Below are 27,783 nucleotides of genomic sequence, written 5' to 3'. Positions count from 1 at the left end.
TTAAATTTAAAAACTGTGTCTATCTAAATTACAGATCTGAGTATCTTATTCAACCCATGTTGCTATTGTTCCAATTAGTTAAAATGCAGTAGCTGTGAGATGTTACTCAGAAACTATTACAAATGCATAGTGTTGACCTTGTAGTACTCTCATCTCAGACATAAGTGATCATGGATTCATTTACTATTCTTGCGCCTGTGTTCCAGAATGTGTTTTGAATAAGAAATTAACCTTCTCTGCATTCAGACTGCCTTTGTTCTATCTCAGTTTTGATGAAGGATTTCAATATTTCAGATGCTTCCTGATCTGCTGAGTGTTTCCATTGTTTTCTGTTTATATTTCAGATCTCCAGTATCTGCTTTTTCTTTACGTATCTTGATCTTGGAGTGATGAGAGTCAAAAAGTAGGGAAGATTCCTGAGGATGTTATCCCAGGAAGCAAGAGTTTGGATTATTGAGAGAATAGGCTAGGACATTTTTCCCTGGAGTCTAGGAGGCTGGGGGGGGGGGGTGACCTTATGGAAGTATACACTGTAAAATCATGAGGGGCATAGGTAAACTCACAGTCTTTTCCCATCGTACAGGAGTCTGAAATCAGAGGACGTAGATTTAAGGTGCGGGGGGAAAATTTAAAAGGGATCTTTATCAGACAGAGGGTGGTGGTTATGGAACGAGCTGCCAGAGGAAACTGTGGAGGTAGCACACCGACATATGCAGGTTAATATATGCAGTCCTTTCATTTCTGTACAAACTATAAAGTGGAATTGGGGCAGTTCTATAGCATATAAATTTCTCACAATGACACATGATTTAGCACTGACTTAGCAGTCATGTAGATCTCATAGCCAATGTGGAATTTGGATGTTGGATTCATTAGGCTCACATATCTTGTGTTGACCTAGTAATTACTTCAGGTAAAACCTAAGCTATTTACTTTACCCGATTCAAAGAATATAAACTACAAGTACTAACCGCAAAAAATTAGTAAAGACACCGAGACAGACAGTTTGGTTAAATCCACTTTAATTCTGCTTGGTTTTACAAGTGCATCTGTACATTGGATAAATTCATTAAAGGCAAGTCTAAAAATACAAAATAATCATAAACACACAAACAAAACATGCAACCATGTCTGAGGAGCGTGTAGATATGTTGCCATTGGATACATATATACAAGCTAAAAAATTGATCAGTTACTAACTCGGCACAAGTAAAGAAATGTGTCTAATGTTATAGGACTTCCTACGATATTATAATCAAATCACACCAACTTCCTACAGTTGATTTTTTTTAAGGACCATTCATAGCTCCTATAGTGTGACATTGATGGGGGAGGCCAATAAGGAACATGCTATGTACTTAGTTTAAGAACAAACCCTCCCCATTAAGTGAAGCAATGGTAATTTGCAGAATAAGAATACAAGAATAAGAATGAACCATTTAGCCTCCCATGTATTTTCCACCATTCAATGGGATTGTAACCCAATACATCCAACTTTTGGAAAACAACTATGTCAAGTGAAGTTGCAAGAAACAGATGTTTAGAAATCTGGTTAACTTAATAGGTATTACAGTGCTGAGTATTCTTCCCTGTCATTGGGCAATCCTGTTGTGTAGTTTATTTTTATATTCAACAAAAGGATTTTTTTTTTGTTTGATGTTAGATCTACTATCATCAAAGCTGATAAAAGGCCCCATGTATTTATCCAGTCAAGAGCAGAGAAGCCCAAGTGAAAATGGTCCCAAGTTTCAGTCACAGCAAGGATACTTGATACAAAATTTGCCTCACTACAGGAGTCGCCATTCGCACTTCCCACCTCCATCTTATTAAGGTGGAGCATCAGTAGAACACGGTTTAGTTTAGCAACAGAAACTCTTACTTTCTGAAGAGGCTGAAGAGGGTTGTGATATGCACATCAATACTTACAACCTTCTACTTCTGCGCAGTAGAGAGCATCCTAACATGCTGCGTGATTGCATGGTATGGAAACTGCATTGCGATGGAAAGGAAGGCATTCTAATGGGTAGTCAAAACTGCCCAACGCATCACCTGCACCAGTGTACCTGTCATCAAGGACGTATATACAGAAAGCAATATCATAAAGGATCCCACTTGTCCTGTTTATCCCACCCCCATCAGGGAGGAGGCTACATACAATGCCAAGATTGCTAGACTCAAAAGCATTTACTTTCTCCAACCAGTAAGGCAAATAAACGCCTGCATCCACGAACCAAACCCTCCACATCCCCCACCATCACTAATTTATAATTTCCTGGCAGTCACCTTATGTACAGTCACTCCTGTACCTAGCATCACTTTCTGTACAGAGTAATCAACCTACATAGCTACTGTATGTATTAATGGTTCCTTAACGTTGTCATAGCTGTGAGGGGTGTTAAAATAAGATTGCACTGCCTATTAAATGCTTCCAATGGCATGCGTCTCAAATAGCCTCGGACAACCAAGTCCAGCTTCTTGCCTTTATGTGTGGATTAGCTACTAAGCTTAGCAGAACTGTTTCTACTAACAAGAGAAGCAGCACAGGCGGGTTACTGGTGCCTTAAAACCAGGCGCTTTGGGCAAATGTGGCTCGTCAGCCATGGCTGGCAGGAGAAGGAAAACTCTGATCTCAAACCTCTGCTACCTTGTGACTATACCCACGCATGGAGAAGGCTTTAGGGATAAGCCCTGAGGAAAAATCAGAGCTTGTGTCCCTAATGTCATCTTACATTGAGTTCAATGCTGACTAGTGACTCCTGCAACACCACTGGTGCCAAACTGTATCCGTCTCTGCTATTGCTTTGGATTCAGCAGTTGCGTGGAGAGGGGGAAGCCTGCTACATGGGCAACAGCTTGCTCTCCATATCGTACTGCCTGGCTTGTGTATCAGATAGACAACTAGGCGCGCAACATTCATGGTCAACCCTGACAAGAGAGGGTCTGGATGTATTTATACTTATTGTGGTTTTTTTTTATTTTTCTGTTTATCTTAGTGTGTTTTCATATGCTGCATCAGATCCAGAGTAACAATTAACTTTTTTCACATTTATATCTGTGTACTGGAGATGACATTAACAAATCTTGAATCTTGAGACTGAACTGGCTATACTCCCGAGTTGAAAGGTGGAGCACTTCAAGGAAGAAACTGAAGGACTGTGTTACAGAATTGAGTTCCTGCAAGGAATCCAGATCTTCAAATAATTAGTGTAACACTGCTACAGCACCAGTGACTCAGCTTCAATTCCTGCTGTCTGTCTGTAAGGAGTTTGCACATTCTCTCCGTGACCACGGGGGTTTCCTCTGGGTGGCCAAGTTTCCTGCCACATTCCACAGATGTATGGGTTATTAAGTGAATTGGTCAAATAGGTACAAGTCGGCTCATTGGCCAAAAGGGCCTGGTGCCATGCTGTATCTCTATATCACTAAAGTAAATAAGAGAGCGGCCAATTAAGACCATAAAATATAGGAGCAGAATTAGGCCATTTGGCCTTTCGAGTCTGCTCCACCATTTCACCATGGCTGATTCATTTTCCCTCTTAACCCTACTCTCCTACCTTCTCCCCGTAACCTTTCATGACCTGACTAATTAGGAACCCATCAACCTCTGCCTTAAAGACACGCAATGATCTGGCCTGTGGCAACAAATTCCACAGATTTGCCACCCTCTGGCTAAAGAAATTCCTCCTCACCTCTGACCTAAAATGACTTTCCTCTTTTCTGAGGCTGTGCCCTCTGGTCCTAGACTCCCACACTATAGGAAACATCCTCTCTACAGTTACTATCTAGGCCTTTCAGCATTTGATAGGTTTCAATAAGATCTCCCTATATTCTTCTAGATCCCAGTGAGTACCCTCCCACAGCAATCAAATATTCCCCATAATATAAAACAGAAGCCATGAATAAGTACATTCAGAGTCTCTGGCTGCGGGCATCATCCGACCGTCTTCCTCCCCTGCTGGTGCTGGGTTTTTTCCTCTGTTGAAAAGGAGGACGGCTCCTTGCGTCCATGCATTGATTACTGGGGACTGAATGAAGTCACTGTTAAGAACCATTACCCTTTTCCACTCATGACCTCAGCATTTGAACTACTGCAAGGAGCCTCAGTTTTCACCAAGCTTGATCTCCATAATGCCTACCATCTTGTCCGCATCTGCGAAGGGGACAAGTGGAAGACGGCCTTCAACGCCACCTCAGGCCATTAGGAGTATCTGGTCATGTCATTCGGTCTCACCAATGCCCCCGCCATCTTCCAAGCCCTGGTAAATGACGTTCTCAGGGACATGCTGAACCGATTTGTTTTTGTGCATCTGGACGACATATTGATTGTTTTCTAAGTCCCTTGCTGAACACATGGGTCAGGTCCGTAGAGTTCTTCAGCACCTTCTGGAGAACCAGCTGTTTGTGAAGGTTGAGAAATGTGAGTTTCATCGCAATACCGTCTCCTTCCTGGGGTATGTAATTTCAGATGGTTCCATTCAGATGGACCAACAGAAGGTCAAGGCAGTGGTCGAATGGCCCCAACCTTCGACTCATCAGGAGTTGCAACGCTTCTTGGGCTTTGCTAACTTCTATCACCACTTCATCAGAAATTACAGTACATTAGCTGCACCACTCACTGCTCTTACCTCATCTGCTGTCAGATTCCCCTGGTCCCCTGCTGCTGAAAAAGCATTCCCTGACCTGCAGGAACGTTTCCCCTCTGCCCCCATCCTGATTCAACCCGACACCGACCAGCAGTTTATTGTGGAGGTGGATGTGTCTGACATTGACGTAGGAGCTGTTCTCTCTCAGCGCTCGGCCAGATTGTACTGTCAGGACGCTGGAGCAGGGATCCAATCGCAGAGCCAGTACCGTGCACACAGTGATATGAATTGAGTAACAAATCCCAAAGTGCAAACCAAGCCAGTGTCAAAGTTCAGGCAGAGATCAAAACATCCAGAGAAATCCAAAAACCAGAATCAGGAAATAGGCAGAGTCAATATTTGGACAGACAGAGTACAGATACAAATGCTGGAAAGGCTCAGGAAAATTCACTGGCAAAATCCAACAACAAACAGGTGAAAGCACATGACTAAAGTACACTGAGCAATAAACAGGGAGGCAGATGATAGGTGGAGCACAATGAGACAGAAGTGGCAGCAAAACAGGTAATAATGAGAAACAGGTGAGAGGTGGAGTACTCAGTAATACAGGGGCTGGAGCAGGGGCAGGAGCACATGGGGCAATATAACAAACAAGAGCACATGGCAATACAAAACCACAGACTGACAGCTAGGGGGAAAACACACAAAAAGACAAAGTTCAACTGGAGGTACTGACAACTGTCTTTGGCTTCCCTTGTCAGCCATGGTTGCACCATCCTGTCCTTAGAATACTTCTTCTTTGGAATGTATCTATCCTGTGCTTTCCAAATTCCCGATCTCCAGCCATTTCTGTTCTTCCTGCCAGGGTCCCTTCCAAGCAACTTTAGCCAGCTCCTTTATTATGCCTCTATAATTCTCTTTACTCCACTGAAATACTGATATATCTGACTTTAGCTTCTCCCTCTCAAATTGCAGGGTGAATTCTGTCATATTATACCTTTACTTCAAGCTCTGTAGTCAAATCTGGTCCACCACACAGCACCCAATCCTCATGGTCTCGACTGCAAGCTGCCTTAAAACCCCATCTTGTAGGCATTCTACAAATTCTCTCTCTTGGGATCCAGCACCAACCTAATTTTTCCAATCTATCTGCATATTGAAACCCCCCTCCCCCATGGCTATCATAACATTGTGCTTTTGGCATGCATTTTCTTTCTCCCATTGTAATTTGTAGCCCATATACTGGCTACTGTTCAGAGGCCTGGATATAACTCTCATTAGGGTATTTTTACCTTTGCAGTTTCTTAACTGTACCACAGTTCTTCCAATTCTTCCTATGTCACCTCTTTCTAAGGATTTGATTTCATTTTTTTTCCAACAGAGCCATACCAACCCTTCTGTTAACCTGCCTGTACTTTTGATACAGTGTGTTTTCTTGGATGTTAAGCTCCCAACTATGATCTTCTTTCAGCCATGCCTCAGTCATACCTGCCAAAGCTGCTCTATAAATTCACCTACCTTATTCCGTATACTGACTGCATTCAAATATTACAGCTTTAGCCCTGTATTCATCATCCTTTTTGATTTTGGTCCCACGTTACTCTGCATCTCATCTCACAGACTGCAATTTTGCTCCATCATCTGCCTGTCCTTCTTGACAGTCTCACTACACACTGCAGCTGCTTGTACAGCCACTGCCCCATCCTCAGCCCTACCAATCTGGTTCCCATCCCCTGCCAAATTACTTCAAACCTTTCCCAACAGCTGCAGAAAATCTGCCTTCGAGGATATTGGTCCCCCTAGGTTGAGGTGTGACTCATATTTTTTGTACAGGTCACACCTTTCCCAGAAGAGATCCCAATGATCCAGAATTCTGAAATCCTGCCCCCTGCACCAGTTCCTCAGTCATGAATTCATCTGCCAAATCATCTTATTCTTACTCTCACTGGCTTATGACAGAGGCACAATCCAAAGATTACTGCCCTGGGGGTCCTGCTTTTCAGCTACCTACTTAATTCCCTAAATCCTCCCTTTTCCTGATTATGTCAGTGGTGCCAAGACTTCCAGCTACTCAATCTCCCCCTTTAGAATGCCACGGACCCCATTTGAGATCCTGCTGACCCTGGCACCTAGGAGGCAACATACCATCTGGTGTCTCTTTCAACCCGCAGAATGATGTGTCTACCCCTCTAACTGTGGAATCCTCTATCATTACTGCAGTCCCCTTCTTCCCCGCCCCGCTTCCATTCTGAGTCACAGTACCAGAATCAGTGCCGGAGACCCAGTCACCCACCAGGTAGGTTGTCCCCCTCAACAGTATCCAAAGCGGTACACTTCTTCCTCCTTGTAGCTCCTATCTATGGCTTCCTCATTTTCCTATATGAGCTGAAGTTCATCGAGCCACAGCTCCAGTTCCTCAGCACGTTCTCAGGGGAGCTGCAGATGTGGTCATCCAGGATGTAGAGCATAGAAGAGTACAACACAGGAGCAGGCCATTCAGCCCACAAGGTCACGCTGAACCAGCTAAAAAGCAAATCAAAAAACACCTAAACCCTCCTACCTACACAATATCCATATCTCTCTATCTTCCTTACATCCATTTACCTCTCCAAATGTCTCTTAAAGCCTCTAATGTATTTGTCTTTACCACCATCCCAGGCAGCACATTCCAGGCATCCACCTCTCTCTGAGTAAAACCTTCCACCTCACATCCTCCAAGGAGGTCTCCTGGAATTCCCACATCTCACACAAAGAACACAACCCAGCCCGTGGAGCCATTTTCACTGCACTAGCTATGTACTAACAGAAGGAGAAATTAACCAGAAACTTACCTCACCTAAGCCTGTTGAACCAAAACCTCCCCACTCTAACACTGGCCCACTCAGACAATGGTTACTCTGCTTGCCCCTACCTTATTTTTATTTGCCCTTGCTAATGAATCACAATACAGTTGGGCTGCCGGAAAAAGCTGATTCCCGTGAATGTTACTTTTTAAATCTCTCGCCTCTACCTGTGTAGACCCTCCTCTGTCAATTCGATTAGGTCACCGGAAAAAGCCGACAGCCCGCGAACACTACCTTTCTTACTGTTCACTGGGTACCAATGGAGTCCTTGTCCACAACATAAGACCGGACTCAGTAACTCAACAGAAACGGGAACGGAATCTCTCTATGGCTGGGATTTACCCACACTTCAATGGAACAGCACTAAAACACAAGTTCAATGAAAGAGCTGCAATTCTGAACGATGTGCCGCCCAGTTAATAGAAACAGGGTGTTTGATAAGCATCCATGTAATAAGAAAAATCTCTCGGCCCTTTGAACCTGCTCCATAGAGACCCTGTTTGATCTGCAGTACCCTTAAATCTGCTGCAGATGGACTGATATTTATATAATACAAAGCAGACACATCTATATCTCTGGGAACAAGACAAGTGAAACAGTTTTTGTTGTAAACAGCTATTTTGTTCTGCTTTTGCCCCACTTATTTATTATTTTCAGTATTTCTTATTGTAACTTATAGAATTTTTATATGTATTACACTATACTTCTGCTGCAAATCAACAAATTTCACGAGCTATGTCAGTGGTAGTAAACCTGTTCTGATTCTGATTCACGGCTTCATTCATGAATAGCAGTAAAGTGTGTTCAGTTTCCTTCATTGTAACGCAAGCGTTCTGATGTGAGTTGAAATATCCTTGACCTTGGAGACGTGTACAGCATACACAGCAGATATCTAGTTTGTACTGCCAATTGATAATTGACATAGTGTCAATTTCATGACAGGGACAGCCATGGTGGCCCTCTTGCCTTTGAGAAGAAAAGTTAAGGCTTAAAGTCCACAGTTGGTTTATGCAGAGAATGGAGGGATATGAGCCGTGTGCAGTCAGAAGAGATTAGGTATCATTAGCTTTAGTTTGCCACAACTTTGTGGCCCAAAAGATCTGTTGTCTCTGTGCTCTATGTTCTAAGCCTTGCTCAGGAAACTTGAGCTCAGTAATCTAAGCTGACGCTGGAGTGAAGTGTTCCATCAGTACTGCACTGACCCAGAGATGCCATCACTCGGATGAGACATTAAACTGACATCATGTTTGTCTGAAGAAGGAAAGCATCTTCTGTAGGAGGTAAAGCAACCTCAAGTTCTACACCACCAGGTTCAAGAACAGTTATTACCCTCCAACTATCAGACTTCTGAACCAAAGTGGATAACTCCACTCACCTCAACGCTGAACTGATTCCATAACCAATAGACTCACTTTCAATGATCTCAGTATTATTTGCTTATTTATTTATTATTATTATTTGTATTTGCAAATTAGTTGTTTGTCTGTCTTTGTGTGTAGTTTTTCACTGATTCTATGATATTTCTTTGTTCTACTTTGATACTAAATTTACATTGAACTTTGAGCATCTGAAGGTTGCTAACTAAAGTACTTTCTCTGCCCTGCAATACTGACAGGAATAAGAATTAAATAGTTAAACCAATGCACCATCAGGTTATGTGAGAGAATGAATGAGTGAGAGTAGATGAAAGAGGGATAATTATTTTTTACTAACAATCCCCTTCTCCTGCTCTAGCTTGATCTTCCTACTGAACACACTGGATGATATTCTTGGGACCCAGTATTTTCTCTAAGATCTCACTTGGACATTTCAGATCAGAATGCACTTGTTATTTTCCATGGGTGCATCCAGTCTCCTCTTGCCAAGAAGCCACACTCGGAACATACCTTCCTCCTCTGGCTGAACACGTCTGTAACCTGCCACCAGGTTGTGCATGCAGACCCTCAAGCAGAAGCTGGGAGTTTGTCTTTGGATGAGGCCCCTTGTCCCAGGAAGGGATTGTCCACATGCTTCTGCATTCTTATTGGCTTCCTTGGAAGAGTATCTGATGAAGGGCCTATATCTTCTCCTGTGCGTTTGGAGCTTCCTGGAGATTTGGGCCACACAACCTGCTACTAACCATCCCTGTCAGCTACCCTCTCCCCTTCAGAACATTTTCTTTGCTTGCCTTCAATCAGGAGCGTAACATGATGGGGGGGGGGGGATACAGCCCAGTCCATCACAGACAAAGCCCTCCCCAATACTGGGTACATTTACATGGAGCACTGCTACAAGAAAGCAGCATCCATCATCAAAGACCCCACCTTACAGGCCATGCTCTCTTCTCTCTGCAACCATCAGACAGAAGATCCAGGAGCCTTTCCCACACCACCAGATCCCAGGAGCAGTTATTACACCTCCTGAACTAGTACAGATAACTTCACTCACCTCAGTTCTAAACAGATTCTACAACCTGCAGGCTCACTTTCAATGACTCTTTACAACTCTTCTCAGTATTATCTTTATTTGCAGATTGTCTGCTTTTGCACATTGGTGTTTGTCAATCTTTATGTCTAGCTTTTTTTGTAAAATTCTATTGTATTCCTGTAATTATCTGCAAGGAAATGAATCTCAGGGCAGTATATAGCAACATATACGTACTTTGAGAATAAATTTGCTTTAAACTTTGAATGTTGAATCTATTGGTAGCACCATTTGTTAGCATTTGAATACACAACATTGTCCACAGCTTGGAAGGTTTAATTAAAAGAAACCCGCCAACCTTAATATTTATCACAGAGAAGACTGCACGGGCCTGTCTTGAGAGCACCTGTCTTGAAAGAGTCGAGAAAATCAGTCTTTCTGTAATGTGAGTTCTTGTCTTGTAAAACGGAGAAATCCCTGCTGTTACAATCTCCTACATGTAAATGGAAGGTAAAATGAACAGGCCCTTCCAGCTCAACGAGCTGCACCACCCAGCAACCAACTTATTCAACACTGGCCTAATCGCAGGACAATTTACAATGACCTACACAAACCTTTGGACTGTAGGACAAAACCAGCGTACCTGACGGAGACACACGCGGTTCATGGGGAGAGCGCAGAAAGTCCTCACAGACGGCACTAGAATTGAACTCCAAAACACCCCGAGCTGTGATAGTGTCACGCTAACCGCTACGCCCTAGAAAAGCGCATTCTTTTAACGTGGCAGGAGGACAGTTTTCAGCCCCTCCAAACTGCTCACTAACTGCGCCATAGATGGTCACAAGCCCGGCTGCCCGGCTGCGAAAGGAGGACGAAGGAGGGTTGGGCATGGGGCTAGCAAACCCATCCTGAAAAAAACCAGTGTGGCAGAAACACCAACAGAGGCTCCAAATGCCTCATCCCTATGGGAGGAAGGATTTAGACATTGGGCTACATCCGGGGACAATTTGAAAGATTAGCCCGAGATGGAGGAGTCTGACGAGCTGTTGTTGGTAGCCTGTGCACCGGTATGGGTGATGGGCTGGTGCTCGCTATTCAATTGTCCGCCATGCACCACAACAACAGGGCGACACAGCTGGCAGAGTTGCCACCTCAGAGCTCTGGTAACATGGGTTCAGTCCTGACCTCCATTGCTGCCTTCGAGGAGTTTGCACCTTCTCCCTGTGACTTCGTGAGATTCCTCTGCTTTGTTCACACGCCCTAAGGATGTGCAGTTTGGTCGGCTGGCCAGTGTAAGTTGTCACTGGTGTGTCAGTGACACTGGTAGTATCCGAAAGGGTTGATGAGAATAAGATAGGGTAGTATATCTAAGCTTAATGAACCTAGGCCAGCAAAGGGTCTCTTTCCACAATCTGATTTCAATTCTCCTTGCTACCTTTACATAACAAAAACATTGATCTCAGAGTTGAAGCTGCAAAAAGAATTTGCTTCGTCACATAGCATCACACAAAATGCTGGAGGAGCTCAGCAGGTTAGACAGCATCTGCGGGAATGAATAAACAGTCGTAGTTTCAGACCAAGACCCTTCTTCAGGACAAGAAAGGAAGGGGGAAGATGCCAGAATAAAAAGGTCGGGGGGGGGAGGGGAAGGAGGAGAGCTAAAAGGTGATAGGTAAAGCCAGGTGAGTGGGAAAGGTCAAGGGCTGGAGAGGAAGGAATCTGATAGGAAAGGAGAGTGAACACTACGGAAAGGGAAGAGGGAAGGAGGAGGGGACCCAGGGGGTGATAGGCAGGTGAGAAGAGTAAGTGGTCAGAGTGGGGGATAGAGGAAGGGAGGGATGTTTTTACTGGAAGGAGAAGTCAATCTTCATACCATCAGGTTGGAGGCCACCCAGACAGAATATAAAGTGTTGCTCCTTCACCCTGAGGGTAGCCTCCCCGGCACAAGAGGATGCCATGGACTAACATGTCAGAATGAAAACTAACCCTGCACCAGAATATATGACAAAGCAAATCTCGCCCCTCCTTCAAGCTCAGCACTAAATTTGGTACAAAGCACAGCTCTAATCATACAGAATGTCTTGCAGGCACCCCTGAGAATTAAACATCTCAGGCACCTCACTGTCCAGTTTACTGATCACCTTGTAGATGCTCTTTTTCCAAGAAGGGTCTGAGTCTTTGCCCAATTTGACTGCGTTAAAAAACTCCCGTAAAGTCACTTCAGCAACTTCCAGAAACTCTCGAGGGATCTGAGGAAAGAAAAGAAAGTTACTGCTGTCTCGAAGCTGCGCTGTAACTAAAATGCTGCCGCGCACACAGCCTTCGTTGCCACGCAGCTGGAATTTTTTAAACATAATGTTCATGTGAAAACAGAGACACCTCTTTCTCACTTATTAGGGAGAGAGAGCACCTGTGGTATGCCGAATACCGGGTGAAACGCCAAGTCTTGCGAGACCATGGATCTGCGCCTGGAAAGTCTTCACTCACCAGGGCGCAGGCCTGGGCAAGGTTGTATGGAAGACTGGCAGTTGCCCATACTGCAAGTCTCCCCTCTCCACGACACCAATGTTGTCCAAGCGAAGGGCATTAGGACCCATACAGCGTGTCGTCGCAGAGCACTGTGTGATTAAGTGCCTTGCTCAAGGACACAACACGCTGCCTCGGTTGGGGCTCGAACTCACGACCTTCAGATCACTAGTCGAACGTCTTAACCACTTGGCCATGTGCCCACATGTATATTTATAGTATGCTTATTACGAAAAAAAGCTATTTAAAGTGCCATACAGCTTTCAGGCTGTGTAAAAATTTCCTGCTCAGAGCAATGGTTGGTCCACACAGTTGTTAACAAATTTAGAAGAAAAGTAGCTGCTGAATCAGGTTCACCATTCTGCCTCAGTGCACTGTGTAATGATTTGATCTGTATGAGCAGTATGCAAGGCAAGCTTTTCATTGTATAATACACCAACACCAATACAAATGCAGAATAGAAATAGGCTCTTCAGCCTACCAAGTGTATGCCAATTCTCAAGCACACATTGACTCTAAATCTACTTTATACTTCCTGCATTCCCTTCAATTCCTCGGATTATGCCAGTTATCTACACACATAGAACAGTACTGCACTGGATCAGGCCCTTTACCCTGCAATGTTGTGCCAAACCAACTAAATTAATAATCAGGTGGTGAAACTAATCTCTCCTGCCTACAAAATATCCATATCCGTCCATTTTCCTCTCATTTTTGTGCCTATCTAAAGATCTCTTAAAAGTCCCAAACATTTCTCCCTCTACCACCCACCATGCTCTATGCAAAAAACTTGCCCTTTACATCTCCTTTGAAATTGCCCCCACTCACCTTAAGTGCCCTCTGGTATTAGACATTTCAACCCTGGAGAAAAAGATACTGTCTATCTACTCTATCAATGCCTCTCATAATCGTATAAACCTCAGCCTCTGCCACTCCAGAGAAAACAACACGCTTGTCCAGCCTCTAGATGGCGCATGACCTCTAATCCAGGCAGCATCCTGGTGACACTCACAAAATGCTGGTAGAACACAGCAGGCCAGGCAGTTTCGGGTCTTGGCCCGAAACGCCGACTGTACCTCTTCCTATAGATGCTGCCTGGCTTGCTGTGTTCTACCAGCATTTTGTGTGTGTTGCCTGGATTTCCAGCATCTGCAGATTTTCTCGTGTACGCATCCTGGTAAACTTCTTCTGCACCCGCTCCAAAGCCTCAACATCCTTTCTATACAGGGATGACAGAACTGTGTGCAGTACTCCAGATGCAACCTAACTAGAGTTTTATAAAGCTGCAGCATAACTTCCTGACTTTTGAACTCAGTGCCTCAACTGATAAAGGAACGCATGCCGTAAGCCTTCTTAACCACGCTATCGACCGGGGTAGCCACTTTCCTGGAGTTTACATTCACAAGTTACAATTGCTAATTCACCTACCACCCTGCACTTACCTGGGATATGGGAAGAAACGAGCGGATTCTGGGGGAGCCCCATATGGTCATATGCAAACTCCACACAGACAGCACTGCAGGTCAGGATCGAATCTGAATCACTGGAGCTGTCAAGCAGTGGCTCCAGTGATTCCATGTGCAGAGCTGACTGCTCAAAGCTATATCTAGGATACTTTTCTTGTACAATAAGAACTTTTAGGAGCTCCTTGTAGACATCAACACATATTCATAATTCCAGTACAAAAGCACTTAAATTTCATGTCTCTTTGCTCGTCTCCAGAATTGCTTTACAGCCAATGAAGTGTTTTCCTAAAGTGTTAGAAGACCATCTCCCAATTTGTGCATGATAGACTCCCACACCATGATCAGATGTTGTTTGAAGCTCTAGTATTGGTTGAGATTTCAAGGATAACTCTTTCATTCCTCTTTAAAAATAGCACTTAAATTTTCTTAACTTACTACAGCACAGAGGGAAGACATTCTGCCCATCAGGTATGTACTGGCTCCTAGCGCAGCAATCCCATCAGCTCTATACAACCCTCCTCATCTCCATGTATCCTTGCTACCTGATAGTCTCCCACATGCCCTCTACTTTCTGATTTTTTTTCCACTTATCTACACTAAGCATAATTTATAATTAACCTACGAGTGCATCTACCTGAGAGAGTAGACTAGTTGCAGTGGTCCTCAGATTAGCGTCTCATCCAAAAGATGACACTACTAACACTGCAGTACTCCCGCGGTCCTGTCTGAAACGGTCCACCTGTATTTTGTCGCTTATGTATCTAGGATGGGGCTTTTTCCACGTACCTTTCTTTTCAATATGTTTGGTAGACTAAAGATTAGTGTTACTTGTAACATATACATCGAAACATACAGTGAAATGTGTCACTTGCAAAAAACAACCAAGGCAGTCCAAGGATGTTGTGGAGTGGAAAAGAGTTACTTGCCAATCTACGCATATTGGAGATGCTCATTGTGTTCCCTACCCTTGCCACCCCATCGCCACTCCAACACTTTACTGTATACTGTTCATGGCCAGTTTATTAGGTTTAAGAGTGGAACACAGTGTGATCTTCTGTTGCTGTAGCCTATCCACTTTAAGGTTTGATGTGTTGTGCGTTCAGAAATGCTCTTCTTCTCACCACTGTTGTAACATGCGGTTATTTGGGTTACTGTCAGCTTGAACCAGTCTGGCCATTCTCCTCTGAGCTCGCTCATTAACAAGGCATTTCTGACCACAGGACTGCTGCTCAGTGCAAGTTTTTCTACACCATTCTCTGTAAACTTTAGACCGTTGTGCATGAAAACCCCGGGAGATTAATGGTTTCTGAGATACTCAAACCACTCCCAAACAATCATTCCAGAATCAAAGTCACTTAGATCACATTTCTTCCCCATTCTGAACATGTTGACCATGTCTGCATGCTTTTATGGATTGAGTTCCTGCCGCATGATTGTCTGATTAGATACTTGCATTAACGAACAGGCATACAGTATAACTAATAAAATAGCCATTGCATTCATATTCAAGGGACTTTGGCTTTGCAGGCTGAGCCACCACTTAATTTTCCGCCTCTAACTGCTCTTGAGAAGGTGCCGGTGAGGAACTGAAGAACTACAGTCCTTGAGATGTGGGTGTACCCACAAAGCTGTTAGGGATGGGTCTCCACAATTTTGAACCAGCGACGGTGAAGGAACAGCAAAATATTTCAGAACAGTCAGGACAGTGTGTGGTTTGGAGGGCAACTTCCAGGTCGTGTGACAAAGATTTTGCTATCCTTGTTGTTCTGGCTGTTAAAGGTCATGGGTGGCAGAGGCAGACACATTAGAGACATTTAGGAAACTCTTGCGTAGGCACATTGATGAGAGAAGAATGGAGGGCTATGTAGGAGGGAAGAGTTGGATTGATCTTAGCTTAGGTTATAAGGTCGGCACAACATTGTGGAGCAAAGGGCCTGTACTGTGCTGTAGTGTTCTATGTAGGAGCTATCTATAGAGTTGTAGTGAGTTCCTGCCATACAACTGCTGCCTCTAGGTATCAATGGAATAAGTGCATCGGTGTTGTTGAGTGTCATCAACAGGCTATTACGTCCTGTACTGAGCCGAGCACAAATGGATTTGGTAGAGTTCTAGAACACTACAGCACAGAAGCAAGCTGTCCAGCCCATCTAGTCCAAGCCTATCTATAAACCTGCCTAGTCCCATCTATGTACATCCAGACCATAGCCCTCCAAACCCCTCCCATCCATGTGCCTATCCATATTTCCCTTAAATGTTGTAATTGAACCCGCATCCACCACTTCTGCTGGCAGCTGGTTCCACACTTGCACTACTCTCGAAGTGAAGAAGTTCCCCCTCACATTCCCCCTCAGCATTTCACCTTACACCCTTAACCCGTGACCTCTCGTTATAGTCTCAGCCAACCTCTGAGGAAAAAAAGCCTGCTTGCATTTACACTATCTATACGCTCATAATTTTGTCCACTTCTATCAAATCTCCCTTATCCTCCTCCTCTATTCAACCTTTCCCCATAACTCTGACCCTCGCGTTCTGGCAACATCCAGACAGATGGATAGATAGATTTTTGCATAGCAGGGGAATTAGGTAGGTGGAGCTGAGTCCACAGCTAGAACTGTCGTGATCTTATTGTATGGTGGAGCAGGCTTGACGGGCCAGATGGCCTATTCCTGCTATTTCTTACATCTTATGACACTGGATTCATTCTAACATGTGCAGACTGCGTTTGTTGCAAAAAGCTGTCTGCCCTTTGTTCTTACAAAGCAGTGCCTGGGAATGGAATGTCTTAGCCCTGAGCTAAAACAAACACGTCTAATCTGTGCCTGCAATCTTCCCACTATAAGAATGCACGGAATCATTTCTCAGCATCTGGTGCCAACCCTTATTTCAGCCGCACTCAGGCATGCGGATCTGTTAATCCCAGGTTGTTTTAGTGTGATTGTGTGGCTTCCGATTCCCACACTTGGCTCAGAGAGTGCATCGCAGCAAATTATGAGCAACCAGCCTGAAACCAGTGAGCGGGACATCCAATGCAAACCCTGTGACACATAGTGGTGGTGGTGGTGTGGGTAAATGCGGGAGATGGCTGCTGTTAAATGGGTGGGGGTTTGAGCAAGGTCCCTCACTGCCCGGGTCATGCACTGCTGCCATCTGGAAGGAGATTCAGGAGCCTCAGGACCCACACCATCAGGTTTTACCCCTCAACCATCAAGCTCTTGAACCAGAGGGGACAACTTCACTCACCCCAACACTGAACTTTTTCTACAACCTATGGACTCACTTCCAAGGACTCTTCATCTCATGTTCTCGATATTTATTGCTTATTTATTTATATTATTATTGTTTTCTTTTTCTCTTTGTATTTCCATGAATGCCTGCAAGAAAATGAATTTCAGGGTTGTGTACGACAACATACACATACTTAGATAATAAATTTTATTTGACCTTTGAACTTTGATCCCTCTAAACAGCAAGACAGTAAATGTCGACAAAGGTTCCAGAGTGAGTGTGTGCTGTGGGTGGAATAGTGGGTCATTCTCCACGTTTCAGATCTTGGCATTGGAATTGGTTTATTGTTGCCACATGTACTGAGCTATAGTGAAAAGCCTGATTTGCACACTGTTCTTACAGATCTGATCATTAGGGAGAGTAAGATAAAACAATAACAGAACAGAGTGAAGTACAAAAAATACAAACAAATTACAAGATCATAATGAGGTAGATTGTGAGGTCAAGAGTTCATGTCCTCATACTAGAAGACCATTCAATAGTTTTATTTAACACGGGGATAGAAGTTGTCCTTGGGCCTGGTGGTACATACTTACAGGCTTTTGCATCGTCTACTCAATGGGAGAGAGGAAAAACATTTAGTTAGTTATTTTTAGCGATAACAGGCCCTTCCAGATATACAAGTCCACGCCTCCTAGTTAAACCCACGTGACCAATTAACCTACCAACGCGTGTGCGATTGGAATATGGGGATAAAACAGAGCACCTGGAGGAAACACACTCAGTCATAGGAGAATGTGCAAGTTCCTTCCAGACACCGGCGGGAATTAAAGAATGTCCAGGGTGGCTGGGCTTTTGATTATGCTGGCTGCTTTACACTGGCAATGAAAAACATAGATAGGGTCCATAAAAAGGAGGCTTAACTCAAACAATCGTCATCCTCACGAATAACCCCTTCTGTGGAGAATGACAAGACGTTGCTAAGGTGGGTGGGGGTGGGGGAGACAGTACGCTGTGGAGGCCAAATCTTTATATTTAAGGTTGAAGTTGATAGATTCATGATTAGTTAGGGCATGAAGGGATATGGGGAGAAGGCAGGAGACTGGGGCTGAGAGGAAAATTGGATCAGCCATGATGAAATAGTGGAGCAGACTCAATGGGCCAAATGGCCTAATTCTGCTTCTATATCTTATGATCTTATGGAATCCAGTTGGTGCAGTCCTTCATTGGTTATTTTTCTATGGATTTATTGAATATGCCCCCAAGAAAATGAATCTCAGAGTTGTATATAGCGGTACACAGTATATGTACTTTGATAATCAATTTACTTTGAAGCTTGAATTGAAAGGTTGAGTTCATGGAGAGGCTCGAGCCCTTTTATCTGCCAGAACGAAGGCAAAGGAGTGACACCTGTGAAACTGTCTGAGGATGTAACTGGGAAAAGAAACGCACGCTTGTCATCAGGAAGATCAAAACCAAAAGGGATAGATATGTGATATTTAACATGGCAGCAATCAAAGGATCAAACAGGAAAATGGACGTGAGAATCAGCTGTAGTTTTATTAAAATGCATAGCAGGCCTGAAGGACCAGATGGCCACTTCATTCCTAAGTTAATAATTCCAAACAGGAAACCCAACAGAATGTGATAAGAATATAGAGCCCACGACTTCATAAGTAGTTACATCTGTTGAAGACACACTTGGAATGCTGTGTACTGCTTTGATCTCTTTTACCTAAGGAAGGATGTGGCAGGTGGTACAGAAGACAGTTACCAGGGAGACCTGACTTGAAAGGATTGCTCTATCACGAGAGCCAAGCGGAACCTTTCAGACACATCCTTTTCCTTACCCTCTTAAAGAAAGACCCCACCCAGGACCATCAGAGAATAGTCAATGACACCATCGTTTATCTCATCAACTGGAGAGAAATCCCATCCACTGGCACACCACACTGCTCATTTCTACCTCCTCCCTTCTTCCAGCATTGATGCTGCTGTCACCCACATCGCCTCCATTTCCCAGACATCAGCACTCACATCATCTTCCCGCCACCTTAAAAGTGATGGTGTTCCTCTTGCCCTTACCTACCACCCATGAGCCTCCATATCCAGCACATCATTCTCTACAGCCTCACCATCTTCAACAGGATCCTACCACCAAGCACATCTTTACCCTCCTCCCATTTTCCGTGTTCTGCAGGGATCACTCCTCCCATGATTCCCCAAGACCATACACTAGGAGCAAAATTAGGCCATTTGGCCCATCGAGTCTGCTTTGCCATTTCATCATGGCTGATCCAAAGCTACTTGTTCCTCAATCTATCTTCATATCATCTGTAAACTTTGCAAACAGCCATCAATTCTGTTATCCAAATCATTGACATATAACGTAAAAAGAATCAGAACCAACACAGACCCCTGTGGAACAGCAATAGTCACCAGCAGAGAGCAGGAAAAGGCTCCCTTCATTCCCACTCTTTTCCTACTGCCAATCAGCTGCTACTTCATCCATGCTAGAATCTTTCCTGTAATACCATGGGCTCGTAGCCTGTTAAGCAGCCTCATGTGTGGCACCTTGTCAAAGGCCTTCTGAAAATCCAAGCACACAACATCAACCAAATCTCCTTTGTCTACCCTGCTTGTTATTTCTTCAAAAATTTCCAACAGATTTGTCAGGCAAGATTTTCCCTTGAGGAACCCATGCTGACTATGGCCTATTTTATGTGCTTCCAGGTACCCTGAGACCTCATCCTTAATAATCAACTCCAACATCTTCCCAACCACTGAGGTCAGACTAACTGGCCTACAGTTTCCTTTCTTCTGCCTCTCTCCTTTCTTAAGTGAAGTGATGTTTGCAATTTTCTATTCTTCCTGAGCCATTCCAGAATCTAGTGATTCTTGAAAGATCATTACTAATGCCTCAACAATCTCTTCAGCCACCTCTTTCAGAACTCAAAGGTGTATACCATCTGGTCCAGATGACTTATCTACCTTCAGACCTTTCAGTTTCCCAAGAACCTTCTCTCCAGTAATGGTAACTTCACACACTTCATGCCCCCGACACCTGTCACTTTCAACATACTGCTTGTGTCTTACGTGGTGAAGACTGATGCAAAATACTTATTCAGTTCATCCGCCATTTTGTTGTCCCCCATTACTACCTCTCCAGCATCATTTTCCAGCGGTTCAAATTCTACTCTTGCCTCTCTTTTACACTTTACTTTTCTAAAGAAACTTTTGATACTCTCTTTAATATAATTGATTAACTGACTTTTGTCTGCCATCTTTACCTTCTTGATGACTGTTTTAGTTGTCTTCTGTTGGTTTTTAAAAGCTTCCCAATTCTCTAACTTATCACTAATTTTTGCCCAATTATATGCCCTCTCTTTTAGAAACATAGAAAACCTACAGCACAATACAGGCCCTTTGGCCCACAAAGCTGTGCCAAACATGTACTTACTTTAGAAATTACCTAGGGTTACCCATAGCTGTCTGTTTTTCTAAGCTCCATGTACGTATCGTATCCACTTCCACTAGCATTGCCAGCAACCCGTTTCACACACTCACCACTCTCTGTGTAAAAACTTACCCCTGACATCTCCTCTGTACCTACTTCCAAGCACCTTAAAACTATGCCCTCTCTTTTGCTTTTACATTGGCTTTGATTTCTCTTGCTAACCACAGTTGTGTCATCTTTCCTGTAGAAAACTTCTTCCTCTTTGGGATATACATATCCTGTGCCTTCTGAATTGCTCCCAGAAATTCTGGCCACTGCTGCTCTGCCATCATCCCTGCCAGTCTTCCTTTCCGATCAATTCTGGCCAACTCCTCTCTCATGCCTCCGTAATTCCCTTTACTCCACTGTAATACTGATACATCTGACTTTAGCTTCTCCTTCTCAAATTTCAGGTAAAATTTGATCATTTTATGATCACTTTCCCTAAGTGTTCTTTTACCTTAAGCTCTCTAATTAATTCCTATTCATTACACAACACCCAATCCAGAAGAGCTGATCCTCTGGTGGGTTCAACCACGAGCTGCTCCAAAAAGCCATCTCATAGGCACTCTGGAAATTTCCCCCTCCTGTAATCTAGCACCAACCTGATTTTTCCAATCTACCTGCACATTGAAGTCCCCGATGACTATTATAACATTACCCTTTTGGCGTGCATTTTCTATCTCCCACTGTAATTTGTAGGCCACATCCTTACTACTGTTAGGGGGTCTGTGTACATCTCCCATCAAGGTCTTTTCACCCTTGCAGTTCCTTAGCTCTATCCACAATGATTCAACGCCTTCTGACCCTATGTCACCTCTTTCGAATGATTTGATTTCATTTTTTACCAACAGAGCACTGCCACTGCTCTACCTTCCTGCTTATTCTTTCGATACAAAGTGTATCCTCAGACATTAAGCTGCCAGCTATAATCTTTCAGCCATGATTCAGTGATGCCTACAACATCATACCTGCCAATCTGCAACTGTGCTGCAAGTGCATCTACCTTATTCCATATACTTAGTGCATTCAGATACAACACCTTCAGTCCTGTATTCAGCCTTTTTGATTTTGACTGCCTTTTACATTATAATGTTGGGGTGTATGGGGTGTCAGGGAGGGGTAGCACCTCTGGTGGGGTAACATGTCGCATCTTTTTCAAGGCGGTTAGTCCACCTTTGGTCCCCACCTGGCACTCAGCTCTCACCTGTGGCTCCCCGTAGTTGTTTGCATGCGACAGCGGCCACACCCCGGGCAACGGCTTCGACAAGCCGGCTAAACCAAGTGAGGGTAGCCGACGAGTCTCAAACCCTCAGTGAGATAGGGAGTTGTCTATCCCAGCATGTGAAGACAGACTCCGGCGGATTGAGTGGACGAGACCAATGGAAGGTCCAACGGTCAAGAAGGCGGTCTCTGCAAACCTTGTGGAACGTGTAGAGCAGGACAAGACACAGAAGATGTCCTGGTCATCCACTGCGCCTAGTCCCATCTCCAGCCGTCTCGACTCTGTCTTGCCACTGGATCCAGATGGGAATTGGGAAGAGAGCGTGAGGCTGACGCTGCGCAACTCTCCCTCACTTAAATCCAAATCACGCGCTAGTCTCGACACCATCATTATGGTGTCGAAGTCCTCATCGACATACGATGGACGAACAACAACAACACATTATAATGTATCCTGTTGACTGCAATTTTGCCCTATCAGCAGCCTCTCCTCACTACACATTGCCCCTATTTGTAAACCACCTACCTCATCTTCTGCACTATTATCCGCCTTTCCTACAATACTTCCTGTATTGAAATTTAGGCAGCTCAGGACACTAGTCACACCATGCTGAACCTTTTGATTCCTAAATTTGTTTGAGGTCTTACCAATATCTGCCTCCACATCCTCTCCACTAAGTGTCCTGGCACTCTGGTTCCCATTCCCTGCAACTATAGTTCAAACACCACCATACAGCATTGACAAACAAGCTAGGATATTAGTCCCCCTTCATTTCAGGAGCAGACCGTCCTTTCTGTACAGGTCCCAATGATCCAAAAATCTTATGCCCTCCCTCCTACAGCAACTCCTTAGCCATGCATTGAACTGTATAATCTTATTAGTTCTACCTTCACTGGCACATGGCACAGGTAGCAATCCTAAGATCACAACCCTGGAGGTCCTGCCCTTTAACAGCACCTATCTCCCCAAATTCCCAATGCAGAACCTCGTCACTCATCCTACATGTCATTGGGTACCTACATGGACCACCACTTCTGGCTGTTCACCCTCCTGCTTAAGAATGCTGAGGACTTGATCCGAGATATCCTGGACCCTGGCATCCTGGCGTCTCAATCTGGGGAGCTCGTTCTCGCCCGAAGAACCTCCTGTCTATTCACTTAACTAATGAATCTCCTAACACCACACCATGCCTCTTCTTCTCTCTTCCCTTCTGAGTCACAGAGGCAGACTCAGAGCCAGACACCTGACCACTGTGACCGTCCTCTGTTAGGTTGTCCCCATGCTCAACAGTATCCAAAGTGATAAATCTATTGTTGAGAGGGATGGCCACAGAGGTACTCTGCACTGGCTCCTTAATCCCTTTCTCTTTCCTGACTGTCACCTAGTTTCCTGTGTCCTACATCTTGGGTGTAACTATCTCTCTATATGTCCTATCTATCACCCCCTCAGCCTCCTGAATGATCTGGTGCTCATCCAGTTTCAGCTTCAACTCCTTGATGTGGTTTGTTAGAAGCTGTAGCTGGATGCTCTTCTCCCAGTTGTAGTCATCAGGGACACGGGAGGTCTCCCTGCCTTCCCACATCCTGCAAGAGAAGCATTTCACTACCCTGACTGACATCCCTACTGTTCCTAGCTGAGCAGATATAAAGAGAACAAAAAAACTTGAGCTTTCCTTTCCATTGCCTCCTCTGAGTGAAGCCTCTCTTTGTGGAAGCCTCGAAGAGCTAAAGCCTCAAGATCACCACTCTGACTATGTCCACTCAGTCAATGGCCACTGTGCTTACCCCACCTTCCTTTAATTTGCTCTTACTAATCAATCCCAGATGCCAATTGGTCGTTAGTCAAAACTCTAGTCATTCCCTTGTCCATTTGTCCCTCCCCACTTATCTCCTTCCTGCCACATATCCCTACAAGCAACAGAAATGCTACACCTGCCCACTCACTTCCTCTTTTACCTCCATCCAGGACCCCAGCCAGTCCTTCCAGGAGAGGCAACATTTCACCTGCGGATCTGTTGGGGTCATCTATTGTATCTGGTGCTCCTGATGCGGCCTCCTTGACATTGGTGACGTAAATTGAGGGACCACTTTGTCGAGCACTTCCACTCCATCCACCAAAAGCAGAACTTCCCAATGGTCAAACATTTTAATTCCGATTCCCATTCCCATTCCGACACGTCTGTCCATGGCCTCCTCTTCTATCATGATGAAACCATTCTCAGGGGCGAGGTGCAGCACCTCATATTTCGTCTAGGTAGCTTTTCACCTGATGGCATAAACATCGATTTTTCCTTCCCATGATTTTTTTGTTTCCTCCCCCTCTCTCTTCTTCTGTTCCTCCCTCTGGCCTCTTACCTCTTCTCCTCATCTGTTCATCACTAACCCCTGGTGCCCCTCCTTCTTCCCTTTCTCCTTTGGTCCACTCTCCTCTCCTACCAGATTCCTTCTTCTCCAGCTCTTTATCTTTTCCATCCACCTGGCTTCACCTGTCACCTTTTAGCTAGCCCTCCTTCCCCTTCCCCAACCTTTTTATTCTGGCGTATTCCCCTTCCTTTCGAGTCCTGAAGAAGTGCCTGGGCCTAAAACATCAACTCTCATTCCTCTCCATAATTGCTGCCTGACCTGCTCAGTTCCTCCAGCATTCTGTGTGTGCAAGAGAGTCTAAAACACAGGTCAGGTCTATATTTTTTGGAGTTTAGAAGAATGAACGGTGATCTTATTGAAGCATATAAAATTCTAAGAGAGCATGACAGATTAGATGTTGAGATGCTTTCAGTCGTGGGAGAACTTTGAACGAGTTGACGGAGCTTAAAAATAAGAGACTGGTCATTTTTATAGCAAGGTATGTAGAATGTCTTCTTGCAGAGGGCAGTGCATTTCTGGAACATTCTGACCCCAGAGGATAGATTGTTGGATGCATTAGAGGCAGATACTTTGTTGAAAGATCAATGGATTGAAGGCAGGGGAGACGAGTTCTGACATGGATGAGTATGGATCAGGAAGTATGGCAGGACAGGCTTTAGGGAGCAGCTGACCAACTCCTGCTACTTTCTTGTGTGAAGCCAACAGCATACATGCATCCAAAGAGAAGGTTGACAAACACGTGAAGATTACAGGCCATCAAGCAGTTCCATATTTACAGACATCCTTAAGTCAGAAAATATACACAAAAGTATCGCTCGAAGCAGTAACCAAACTTCCACAGTATTGTAATGATTTTTTTAAAAAAAAAGACTGTTATAGAAAGAGCAATTACTAAAGTGGCAAGAGAAGGGAACTAGTTTTGCTATTTTGAATTTATCATTTGCATCTATGGGTGTCAGTCATTCACAACCTGAGATGGGCTTGGATGTTGATGGGCTGAGATGAAGGGCGGTGGGCTTATGTGGAACGCCAACACTGCATGGATCAGTGACCCATCTCTGTGCTTTGCACGTTAATGTAATGTGAGATATTGTTCTTTCCTGCTTACCATCTTTCATCCATTGACTGCTGTTTCCAGGGTGCTTCACTGAGGAAATGAACGGTGTAATGGAATAACTAGGCAGTGGAATGGGGTGATGGGGAAGCAGGTAGAATATAGAACAGCACAGTACAGGCCCTTCAGCCCACAATGTTGTGCCGAGCTATCTAAACCAACTCTACAAATATCCTAACCCTTCTTTCCTGCACAGCCCGTAAGCCTCCATTGTTCTTCCGTCCATCTGCCTAACTGAGGGTCTTGTAGATTTAGCTATGATATCAGTCTGTGCCAGCATCCTCAGCAGTGCATTCCAGGTAACAATCGACCTCTGTATAGAAACCTGCCTCTGACATTTCCCCTCAGATCTCTTCCACTCACCTTCAACAGATGTCCTCTGCGCCCTGAGGATTGGCCTCTCAATCTCAAACACCCCTCATCCTCCTTCACTCCAAAGAGAAAGCCCCTGGCTCACTCAACCTTTCCTCATCAGACATGATTTCTACTTATGGGTTATAATTTTCCAGACAGTTCAAATCAAGACAAAAATGCTGAAAGTAAAAGACTGACCTGAAAGTCATTGGCCTTGTTGTAATGTCCATTGAGAGCTCGGTAAAGGTCAGAGTCCCTCGTCACCTTTAGGTCATTGGCATCGGTCAAGCCGTCGTTTACAGCCTGCCGAGCAAACTTCTCCATCTGGATGTAGTAAAATTCACGGAAGTTGCTGAACCATTTGATAAGTTGAGAAGTGATGCATCTGTTAAACTGGTAGTGGAAAAAAGATACAAAAACTGTTGGTTATTAAATTTGGGTCGGCTGTGCAGTGGAAAACATTCTTTTTTATTAAATGTGTAGTATTGGAGTTAACAAAGCTATATCGTGAATATTATATATCTAGGAGGAGAAGATGGCGGCGCGACGCAGCTTGCGCGGCCACTCCGGTGAATGATATCTGTAATCTGTCAAGTAGGGTGCCGTGCACAATACTGATTTGATGGAGACAGACGTGAGAGAATGGAGGAATATCTGGAGAAACTTCTGAAATGCCTTTTTCGCTGCCGCTGCTACTGTGTGATCCAGAATCTCCGGAGGGGAAGGCCCCGAGTCCTCGGCTTTGCTTGTTGCTCAGCGGCTGGGACGGGGTCAAAGCGCTCGGCAGAGATGGTGCTCGGTACTCGGTGTCGGAGAGCTGGTTGGAGGCTCGAAATTATCAGATGGACTCAGAGTCGGCTGTGGTCGGGTGCTTCTAACGCATCAACGGTTGTCGATGCCTAGAGGTTTATGGCAGAGAGAGTTTCTCCTTTCTGCCGCCTGCTATCGGGGACTATCAGGAGTCGATCGGAACTTTGAGACTTTTTTTATCGTGCTCATCGTTTGCTCTTTATCAGATTATGGTATTGCTTTGCACTGCTGTAACTATATGTTATAATTATGCCGTTTTGTCAGTGTTAGTCTTTGGTTTGTCCTGTTCTTTTTGTGATATCACTCTGGAGGAACATTGTATCATTTCTTAGTGCATGCATGCATTTCTAAATGACAATAAACGAGGACTGAGTGTCCTCATAATCTAATCTAATCTAGTAAACTTTCCAATAATCTTGATTATTTCTTTCTTAGCAACACACACAAAATGCTGGAGGAACTCAGCAGGCCAGGCAGCATCTATGAAAAAAGGTACAGTTGACGTCTCAGTCTGAAACATCGACTGTACTTTTTTCCATAGATGCTGCCAGGCCTGCTGAGTTCCTCCAGCATTTTGTGTGTGTTGCTTGGATTTCCAGCATCTACAGATTTTCTCTTGTTTGCTATTTCTTATCTTGATTGGTCAGGAGATGAAAGGATACAGGGAGAAGGCAGGAGGTTGAGCCTGACAGGGAAATGGATCAGCCCTGAAGAAATGGCAGAGCAGACTCAGTGGGCCAAATGGCCTAATTCTGCTCCCATATCTTATGGTCTTATATTGAAGGGCAGGGAAGTATTGAGGAAACAGTTCAGCACTAATCTTCTTGAACAGCAAAGCAGGCTCAAGGGTTTTGAGTTTCAAGTTCAAGTTTATTGTCATCAACCATGTACATGTATACAGCCAAACGAAACAACATTCCTCCGTATCAAGGTGCACAAAACAATAAGTATAATTCACACAGAACACAGAAAGCAATATTATCACAAATAACTTAACATTCATTAAGGTTGTCATAGCCCGATGGGGTGGGGGCAGTGTAGTGCGGTTACACTCCCACTACCTATTAAATGCTCTCAATAGCGAGCGTCTTAAATAGTCTGTCAACAAGCCCAGCTTGATGGGAGAAGGGCAAAGGCAGGTTACTGTCCCCTTAAAACCAGTTGCTTTGGGAATATGGAGCTAGTCAGACATAGTTGTCAGCTCATCTAGGAGAAGAGAAACTTCGATTTGAAACCTCCGCTGCCTTGCAGCTATACGCATTCACAGGCAAGGCTTTGGGATTAAACCTCGAGGCAATATCCTGAGCTAGAGTCCCTAAAGCAGTCCTACATGAAGTTCAATGCTGACCAGCAATTCCTGTGACGTGCTGGTTCC

At 44.4% G+C, this 27,783-nt stretch overlaps 1 protein-coding gene across 1 annotated transcript in view; it reads right to left on the bottom strand.

The window, feature by feature from the left end:
* Positions 1-11,892: 11,892 nt before the first annotated feature.
* Positions 11,893-27,783, bottom strand: part of prox2 (prospero homeobox 2) — a 53,878-nt gene continuing 37,987 nt past the window's right edge. Inside the window, exons 4-5 of the mRNA XM_063042967.1 lie at positions 25,797-25,991; positions 11,893-12,078 (exon numbers count right to left, since the gene is read on the bottom strand). Coding sequence (XP_062899037.1) covers positions 11,893-12,078; positions 25,797-25,991 — 381 coding nt within the window. The remainder of the gene's footprint in view (positions 12,079-25,796; positions 25,992-27,783) is intronic.

The sequence above is a fragment of the Mobula hypostoma genome, chromosome 1 (genome assembly GCF_963921235.1).
Source record: "Mobula hypostoma chromosome 1, sMobHyp1.1, whole genome shotgun sequence".
In the NCBI taxonomy this organism is placed as follows: Eukaryota; Metazoa; Chordata; class Chondrichthyes; order Myliobatiformes; family Myliobatidae; genus Mobula; species Mobula hypostoma.
The sequence above is the reverse complement of the archived record's forward strand: the minus strand, read 5'-3'. Positions and strand labels throughout refer to the sequence as shown.